Below are 10,618 nucleotides of genomic sequence, written 5' to 3'. Positions count from 1 at the left end.
AAATATTTTTAAATAAATAAAAATATATATATTATATTCGGGCCGGGCCCGGGTCAAAAAAATTTTGCCTGAGGCCCAGCTCGTTTTCTAAATGGGCCTCGTTTTTTTGCCCGAGCCTATATTTCAGGCCTATATTTTTACCCGAACTCTCTCATATTTTGGGTGGGCCGTCGGGTCGGGTCGGGCCGCCCGGCCCATGATTACCTCTATTGGGGACCATTACCTCTTTTTAAATAATTGATTATTAAATTAATTTTGGGTATTTATAATTTGACCGCTCATCAAATTATAAATACAACTTATGCTGTCTACACATTGTTTTCATGATACTTTAATACCTATGACATTTATCACATGGTTGGTCACTTAATTTTGTATAACACTTTAAAATAGCATTATACTTGTACATATGTGTCCATAATTGAAGATTTTAATCCAATAATCTCCCACTTGGACAATATATGTTTCCTAATAAATGTACAATCTTATAAGCTAAAAATTTGCTATCATATATGTGGAGTATGACTCCTATTTCAGTCAAATTTGAGAAATAATCTTTCAGTTAAACTCTGTTTGTTTGTTTCAATCAAACTCTGATTAGTCTAGATTATTTTATTATTGTTTGACTTATGAATTTAGCCTATAAATAGGCTATTTTACAATCTTAGAAAATACACCTATTAGAAATTAGAACTCATAACACATTTAGAGAATTTTATGTTTATGTTTTGAGGGTTCTTTTGTTTTTGGGTTATCGGAGTTTAGTTTTTATCTTCATTTTTTGTACTCTTCGTTCTTTTGCCATTATAATAAAATTATCTTTGCCCATGATTTTCTTTATCCTCCTTGGAGGGGTTTTCCACGTTAAATTTGTGTATTCAATTTTTCAATTTATTTCGCTATTTTTTTATTTGTTGCTTAATCGGATCAATCCCAATAAGTGGTATCAGAACTAGTTCAACTTTCATATATCAGCCCATTCAGATATGGCAGCAACAAGGTTTGAAATTGAGAAGTTCGATGGTGAGACAAATTTCAATCTGTGGCAAGTTCGAATGATGACAATTCTAGTTCAAACTGGCTTGAAAAAGGTTGTTACCGGGAAAAAGCCTGAGAATCTAAATCAAACAGAACGGGAAGAGCTCGATGAAAAGATATTGTCTGCAATCCAGTTGTGTCTTGCTAATATGGTATTGCATGAGGTATTGATGGAGAAGACCTCATCTGCCTTGAGGAAAATGTTAGAAACTCTTTATGCGACTAAGTATCTGGCTAACCATTTAGTGTTGAAACAACGTCTATTTACGTTTCGCATGAACGAATGTGAGCTTCTTAGAGATCACATCAGTCAATTCATTACTCTTTTAAATGATTTAAAGAACGTTGAGGTTCATATTGACGATGAAGATCAGACTATGCTATTATTGTGCTCTTTACCCCATTTATACAAGTCTTCCAAGGAGACTGTGATTTATGGCATAGAGAAATTCTCGTTCGAATATATGAAGGGTCATTTGTTGAGTAGAGACAAACTCAACAATTAGTTTGGTTTGAATAGCAAGGCAGATAGGCAAGCTGCCATTTTGGTAGTATAAAAAAAACAAGACAAAAGGTGTCACTATTGTAAAAAGTTAGGTCACGTCAAAGCAAATTGTTATAAACTACGAAATAAAAGAGCTACTGAGAGTAACGAGGAAGATGTAGCTGGTGCTAATTTGGCCGATAAAAGCGGTGATGATTTCTTGTTAGTGTCAACGAGCGATAACTCAAGCTCACGTCCGAGTGGATCCTAGATTCTGGATGTTCTTTCCACATGTGTCCCAATAGAGAATGGTTCTCCACATACAGTTCAGTTGAAGGTGGAGTTGTGTGCATGGGAAACGATTCATCTAGTAGGGTAATTGGTATTGATACTGTTAAAATTAGGATACACGATGGGATGATTAGGACACCTTCAGATGTCAGGTATGTACCTGATTTATGAAAAAATCTCATCTCCTCGAGTATTTTAGACTTGAAAGATGCAGAATCAATATCAAGTCGAGTGACATTAAAGTATCTCGTGGAGCTCTCGTTTTGTTAAAAGGTAAAAGAACCGGCAATATTTGTATTTTGGAAGGTTTTACAGTGACCGCTGAAATCGGACGTTCCTCGTCCGTTATGGAGTCGAATTCAACTCATTTGGAGCGGAGGCAACTTGGTTATAGGAGGGAAAAAGGTATGACTGTTTCGTTGAAGAGAAGTTCTTTTTTGGATACAGGTTTTGAAAAGTTAGGGCATTGTGTTCGTGAAAATCAGACTTAGGTTAGTTTTAATTTGATAGTGTACAAGTCGAAGGCTTAAAGTCTTCTAGTTTCTAAGCACAAATTCGACTAAGTTAATTCCCTGCATAGTTCAAGATAGGCCTGTAACGGGCTTTGGCAAAGATGGCATTGTGGAAATATGAGTCAAGGTGGAGATTTGTTAAGTATGACTCCTATTTCAGTCAAATTTGAGAAATAATCTTCCAGTTAAACTCTATTTTTTGTTTCAATCAAACTCTAATTAGTCTAGATTATTTTATTATTATTTGACTTATGAATTTAGCCTATAAATAGACTCTTTTACAACCTTAGAAAATACACCCATTAGAGATTAGAACTCATAACACATTTAGAGAATTTTGTGTTTATGTTTTGAGGGTTCTTTATTTTTGGGGTTTATTTCTTATCTCCATCTTCTGTACTATTCGTTTTTTTGCCATTATAATAAAATTATCTTTGCCCGCGGTTTTTTTATCCTCTTTGGAGGGATTTTTTCACGTTAAATTTGTGTGTTCAAAATTTCAATTTATTCTGCTATTTTCTTTTACTTGTTGCTTAATCAGATTGATCCCAACAATATAACAGGTATTCTATAACAATCTTGTCCATCAACTATATCCATATAGGATCAAAATAGTCTTTGTCATATTAATCATGACTAAACTCATCAATGATCACATATACAAATATAGTCAAATAACATAGATCAATAATGGATGCATAGTATGAAAATTATATGCAATGTGAATCACACATGCCAATTTTCAACTAATTCTCCTTAAACTTAAGCGAGGCCAACATCAAATAAAGTAAATAAACTGAATATTTCATTTCTGATTATAAAAACAAAAACAAAATACACAAATGTTTGAAAATAAACATAAAGCAAATAAAATACAAACTCTTGCTAAACCATGATGTCCTCAAATAATATAGCATACATATGAGCAATGTGCTCATGAAAGACCTTGGGTGATAAACCTTTTGTCAACGGATCCGCTATCATAGAGTTTGTCTCAATGTACTCTATGGATATTTGTCCATTTTGCACTCTTTCTTTTACAACTAGGAGCTTTATGTCAATATATTTCGACTTAAATGAGCTCTTGTTATTGTTAAAATACAACACCGCTGACTTATTGTCATAAAATAATTTGAGTGGTCTTTTTACATTCTCTAAAATGTACAGCCCAGTGACAAAGTTCCACAACTATATTCCATGGTTTGATGTCTTGTAGCATGCTACGAACTTTGTTGCAATAGTAGAAGAAGCTACAAGTGTCTCTTTGACACTTTTCCAGGATATAGCTCATCCATTTAATAAGTAAATATAGCTTGATGTAGATTTCATCCTATTTTGACATTCAACAAAATTAGAATTTGAATACCCTACGACCTTTAAATGATCTGATCTATTATACGTGAGCATGTAGCCTTTTGTTCTCTATTTATAAAAAAATTAAATAATTTTCAAAAATAAAAAAATTCAAAATGTTTATAAAAAATTTTAAAATTTATATTTGAAAAAATATAAAAAATCTAAAGAATATATAATTTTTTTGACAGAAATATATATATTTTTTAAATTATAAATTTGGGAGCTAAATAAGTTAATTAATGATTTAAGTTTATTATACTAAAATATCTTTCTTTTTTCTTCTTATTTTGCTTTGAATTTTTTTAAATATCTATGGTTTCAAATTTATACGCTTTAACATGGAATTAATTATATTGCAATAAAATTTTAATTTGACATGTTTAACTTTTTTAATTTAACTTGAATAATTTAACTCGATTTAATGCAACTTTAATTTCATTCCACTAGACTCAATTCGAAAAAATTTCAAAATAAGGTAACATGATAAAATAAGATTCGTCAACTCGATTAGCTTAAAATTTTTTCACTCGATTCAATTGAATGCTCACCCATTATTTTAATTTTTCAAATATAAAATCTGAAAATTTTTATTTATAAGATGATATAAAGTAATTATTTATGTTGACATTCCTAATCTGAACCGTCCAACACCCACGGTTGCTGATTTTCCAATCAGAATATTACATCATATTGTATACCAGAGATATGGTGTGAATGGGTCTTACATGTTATGCCCTAAAAGCCAATATATATAAGAGGCAACCATGCTCCATCTCTCCAAGTGGTGGGCGGGCGAAAGGGATGAGAACCCAGTTCTGGTGATTTCTTCTTCATCTTCATCTTCTTCAATATTTCTTTTAATTTATGTTTGGGATAATAGTATTGCACTAATTACCTAGGCATAATGAGCAATATTCCTGATTATTTGCCTAATCTCAAAGGTGCAAAAGTGAAGAAAGGGATCCGCTTTGCAGCATTAACTTTAAATCCATGTTTTTGCTGTCAGTAATGCCCCCTTACAATCATTTTCTTCCAGATTCATCAGCTAATCTTTAATTTTTACAAACGAATCTGCTTTTTTCTTTTTCAATCCTTCTGGTGACTGTTTTGTTTGGATTTCAAGTTTCATATATGGATGGGTGAAGAGATTCTTTCGCTGGAATTAAAAAACTAGTTTGAATTAATTTTGGTTCGTTTCATAGTTTCTTGAGAAAACAAAAGAAAATAATAACCAGGGAAGAACAATAATCAAATTCCTCATATTTGTTTTAACAGAGGAGCAAAATAAAATAGAAATTTCAATTTTAAATTTATCGAAATTAAATTATTCAAATTATTTAAGTTAAATTGAATTTTGAATTCAAGTTAAGTTGGATTTTACCATTCTAATAATAAATTTATGTAAATATTTTTAGTTTTCAAATTGAAACCTAAATAAGTTAAAAACTTTTAAAAATATATAAAGAATAATATTTTAAAATAATAATTTTAATTATTCAAGTTTATTATTTAGTTTTTTAAGTTAACTCGTATTGTTTCACTTGATTTTGAAAAAAATTCAAATCAAGTTAGAAGGGTAAAATAAGAACTCTAAATTTTAAATTTATATTACATGGACTGTAAGAAATTGTATAATTGTCTTATAATTTGTATTATACAATATGTAATAATTTTGTAGTTGGATAATAATTTTAAATTTGTATCATCACATTTTAATGACGTTACAACGGTAACGAATTTTAAATTTAAATATCGCTTAAGTTAAAATAATGTGAGACAATCATGAATTTCGAATATAAACAGTAAATATCTATAAAATAGATTAAAGGAAGATGCATGTACAACTTGTAGATGTTCTAGGTGTTTAGGGTGTAAAAAGTAATGATTTTATTTTTTATTATATTGACATTTACTATATTGAAATTTATTTTTTCTTGTTACAATGATTTTATTTTTGATTACATTTTAAATTTTTTTATATCATTATTTACAAATTCTGTAAAACTTTCACATAAAAAAATGTTCTGTAATAATTTGATTTTAAATTATTTAAATAAATTTTCATATTAATTTAATTTAGAGAAAAATATTTTTTAATTATTATTATTGAATAATCACGTAACTTAATAATAATAATTAAAAAAATTCATTAAGGCAGTATTGATCAAGTACAATTATTGAAAAGAAATAATCATTAAGGCAGTATTGCAAGCCATACCGACATAGTTAATGGCTTGTTTTCTACTCCCAAAATCATTATGCGAATAACTGGAGAGTATTGTTGCGAGATTTTGGTGGCAAAAGAGTCCGGGAAAAAAGGGAATTCATTGGTGTTCCAGGAAAAATCTTTGTCTTTTAAAGGAAAATGGCGGGTTGGGTTTCCGAAAATTTAATCAGTTTAATATCGCGTTGTTAGCAAAACAGGGTTGGCGTTTGTTTAATAATCCAAATTCAATTTTAGCCAGAGTTTTTAAAGCCAAATACTACCCAAGGTCCAGTTTTTTAAATTCACAGTTGGGAAACTTACCATCTCTTACCTGGAGAAGCATTTGGGCAGCAAAAGGACTCCTTCTGAACGGTCTCATCTGGAGAGTTGGGAGAGGAGATGCAATATCTATATGGAATGACCGTTGGATACCAGGGATGGAACCGGAGATGTGGCAAAACAGACGTGACAATGGTGAGTTAGTTACGGTTTCTGATCTCATTGATAACATTAACAAGAAGTGGAAGACAGAGGTAATTGTGAAAAACTTTCAAAGGGAAACCGCTCAAAAAATTTTGCAGATTCCTCTCGCAAGAACGGACTGTGATGACACGAAAGTGTGGAAAGGGGAACCCTCCGGAGAATTTACAGTTAGAAGTGCCTATAAACTATTACAAGAAGCTAACTTGGATTCTAGTAATTGTTTATTACAGGCAGATACTAAAGATTTCTACAGGAAATTATGGAATCTACAGCTACCAACAAAAATCCTAATTTTCATATGGCGAATATCTTGGAACTACATCCCTTCACTTGTTAATCTCAGATCTAAGAGAGTGACCACTATTGCAAGGTGTCCACGTGGTTGTTCTGCAGAAAAGGATAGCCTTCATGTGTTTAGGAAATGCCCTGTAAGCATGGATGCATGGATCAGTCTCAATATGACATGGGTAACAGAACATACAGACCAGAGTGCATGGACATGACTTACCTGGGTATTCAGTAGAGGAACAAAAGAGCAGATCCGCATTTTTTGTTACGCATTATGGGTTATATGGAACTCGAGAAATCAGATGCTCCATGAGAAGAAGATTTCATCAGGAAGGGATCTAGCTTTTAAAGTGCAGAATTTTTTAATAGAGCTTTAAGGTGTACGAGAAAGAAAACTTACAACCACGGCTGTTAGATCTGAACACAGAGAGGAGGAGCTATGGGAGTCTATACAGTTTGATGCAGCTTTCGATATCAACAACTCCAGATCCGCATCAGGAATGGTAGTCAGGGGTCAGAATGGGAAAATCGCAGCCTCCAAGTCTACTATTCACTCCAACGTTTCCTCTCCATATGTAGCAGAAGCATTAGCATGTTTAGAAGCAACCAACTTAGGCATCAGTATGGGTTTGAACTCAGTCACGGTAATGGGGGACTCAAAAACAATAATCAAAAAGTGCAAAATGGGAGTCAGAGATAAATCGGTTCTAGGTGCGATTATAGTCGATATTCAGAACAATAAAACCCGATTTCAAAGAATTGCTTTTCGATACATACAAAGAGCAGAGAATGTTAAAGCGCATGACCTGGCAAAGGAGGCACTAAGAAAAGGGGAGGGAAGTTACCTGGTGGAAGAGACGAGAGAAACTCTGGATGCAGGAGGAAGATGGCCAAGAAACCCGGATTGAAAGGGTTTGAAGGGAAGGAAGTGAAACGGCAAGTGATAGCTAAAGCAGATGACTTCTTGGAAAAGGCTATCAGTTGAAAAGTCTGGTGCTTTGGAAATGATAAATTGGAAATTAATGGAGGTCAGGCTGGATGACTTGACTGGGAAATGACGTTTTGATTTCTATTTTTCTTTTTAGGCTTTTTATTTGTTTTGCTTATGTGGGCTTGTAGCCTATGCTTTATTTTATTTGGTTCAGCCCAGCACTGCTGGAGATTTGTTTTGAATTTTGATTTTTTTTATGCAATTAATAATAGCCAAGTCAACTATTCAAAAAAAAAATTCATAGAGTTTTTGGTCTAGTAGTTCAAATATCTAAATGTATAAAGTTAATAAGGGTACAAATAAAATAGTTTTGTAAAAGCAGAATAAAAATATGAAGTTTTTCATTAAGCCCTGACATTGATTATGAAAAGATATAATATTTTTTTGTGTGTTCTTATATTTAAACTTTTTAAGATAATGTCTAAAATTATCCAAAGTATTTACTTAACCCATAAATAGTAGGATAATACGTTTTAACGCATTCAAACTCATGTTCTCCTGCATTGATAACAATACCCATGTCAATCGAACTAAAACTTAATCGATTTTTTTAATTATTATATACTTGTTTTTTTAAAAAAATTGTTTTTAAAAAATTAAAGTAAGCTTAAATGATATAATTTATTTTAATTAATGAAAGATATATTATCAAATAAAAAAACGTAGGCTATCACACGCGGTCTCATTTCATGCGGAACTCCAAAAACGACATGTAAATGATAAGAAAACGACCAAACGACAGGTGCATCAACCGCCATCAACAGTCATCAACGACCTTTTGGTCACAATGCGTAAACCTCCGATCCTTAAAGCAAATCCATGCTTTTCTCATCACCAAAGGCTTCAACTCCAACTCATCAGCCTTACGGGAGCTCATTTTCAAGGCCGCCATGGAAATTTCAGGTACTTTAAACTATGCTCATAAAGTGTTCGATAGAATTTCTGAACCAGATATTTCATGTGGAATACAATTATAAGAGGCTCAGCTCAAAGCCAAAACCCATTAAAAGCCATTTTAAGATATACCCAGATGGCAAAACGCGGAATTCAGCCGGATGGCTTTACCTTTCCTTTTGTTCTTAAAGCTTGCACCAAACTTTGTTGGAGTAAAATGGGGTTTGGGATTCAAGGGAAGGCTTTGAAAATGGGGTTTATGGAGAATAGTTTTTTAAGGAATACCCTTATTTATTTTCATGCTAATTTTGGTGATTTGAGTGTTGCAAGTGAGCTTTTCGATGATTCGGCAAAAAAGGATGTTGTGCCTTGGTCAGCTTTGACTTCAGGGTATGCAAAAAGAGGGGAACTTGATGTGGCAAGGAGGTATTTTGATGACATGCCAGTGAAGGACTTGGTTTCTTGGAATGTTATGATTACAGGGTATGCGAAAAGAGGGGAGATGGAGAGTGCAAGGAAACTTTTTAATGAAGTTCTGAAGAAGGATGTTGTGACTTGGAATGCTATGATTGCAGGGTATGTTCTGTCCGGTGAATGTAAGAAGGCATTGGAGATGTTTGAAGAGATGAAGACTGTCGGGGAGAGGCCGGATGAGGTTACCATGTTGAGTTTGTTGAATGCTTGTGCGGATTTGGGGGATTTGCAAGTTGGGATGAAGATACATTGGTCTCTCTCGGAGATGGTCTCAAGCAGTGGCTTTAATGTTTTACTTGGGAATGCACTTATTGACATGTATGCAAAATGCGGCAGCATTGGGAGGGCGCTAAAAGTTTTCCAAGATATGAGAGAAAAAGATGTGTCGACATGGAACTCAGTAATAGGAGGGTTGGCAATTCATGGCCATGCTGAGGAATCAATCAATCTGTTTACCGAGATGAGGAGGTCCAAAGTTAGGCCGAATGAGATCACCTTTGTTGGAGTCTTAGTTGCTTGCAGTCATGCTGGGAGAGTAAACGAGGGTGTCAATATTTCAAGCTTATGAGAGATGGTTATAACATCGAGCCAAATATTAGGCATTACGGGTGTATGGTGGATATGCTAGGGCGTGCTGGGCTATTGGATGAAGCATTCAAGTTCATAGACTCAATGGTGATTGAACCGAATGCCATTATATGGAGGACTCTGCTTGGGGCTTGTAGAATTCATGGAAATGTCGAGTTGGGAAGGCGTGCAAATGCGAGACTACTCAAAATAAGATGGGATGAGAGCGGAGATTATGTATTACTTTCGAATATATATGCTTCAAAAGGCGAGTGGGATCGAGTTGAGAAAGTAAGGAAGATAATGGATGACACTGGGGTAAGGAAAGATCCTGGTTATAGCCTACTTGAAGCTGAAGAAAAGGCTCTCATAGACTTTTTATTTAATTCAAAACCCAAAGTCAGTTTAAGACCAAAGAATCTTGTGCAGTGATTAGGTGACAAATTGCTTTAAAGCCTTCAAGTTTAGTTAGGCATGATAGTTCCCGTTAATCATCCTTAAGGAGCCAACATTGTCAGGATGTAAACAATATATATGTGCTTCCAAGTTACTTTGCTTTGGTGCGAAATAATCCAAATTTGGCTTCATCTTTGTTGAGTCGAACTTGAGTAGCTCAAGCTATCATGCTAGTTGAATTCGAGTATTTTACTGCTTGAATTTATATGGACTTTGATCTGTTTATAAATCATATTATATGGATTTTGATAGATTTGTGTATGGGTGTCATGTTTGTGTTCTGTTTTTTATTGCAAGTCTTTTAGCATCCAATTATTTACAAATAATAAAATGAAAGGCTTTAAGGTTACTTCATTTGGGATTATGGACATCCATAATATATAATTTATAACATTACTATTAATTTTATATTTTTATTTAAATTTAAATACATTTATTATAACTATTAATAGTAATTCAAGTCAAAGTCAGTCCATCTTGAATATTAAAAAATAATAGTTCAATACGAGTAGATCTGTCCGGCTTAAAGGTTAGATCGAAAAGTGGAAGAGTTTTGATAAAAATATAGGCTTGAAAAA

The 10,618-nt window shown here is 33.1% G+C and overlaps 1 protein-coding gene across 1 annotated transcript; it reads left to right on the top strand.

Annotated features, from left to right (window-relative positions):
* Positions 1 to 8,310: 8,310 nt before the first annotated feature.
* Positions 8,311 to 10,291, top strand: LOC107940760 (pentatricopeptide repeat-containing protein At5g15300-like). Its single transcript, XM_016874208.2, is given in 3 exon segments — positions 8,311 to 8,609; positions 8,612 to 9,562; positions 9,565 to 10,291. Coding segments are annotated over 3 exon segments (1,647 nt in total). The 5' UTR covers positions 8,311 to 8,365; the 3' UTR covers positions 10,017 to 10,291.
* Positions 10,292 to 10,618: the final 327 nt, after the last annotated feature.

This window comes from Gossypium hirsutum, chromosome D07 (assembly GCF_007990345.1).
Source record: "Gossypium hirsutum isolate 1008001.06 chromosome D07, Gossypium_hirsutum_v2.1, whole genome shotgun sequence".
Taxonomy (NCBI): Eukaryota; Viridiplantae; Streptophyta; class Magnoliopsida; order Malvales; family Malvaceae; genus Gossypium; species Gossypium hirsutum.
The sequence above is the reverse complement of the archived record's forward strand: the minus strand, read 5'-3'. Positions and strand labels throughout refer to the sequence as shown.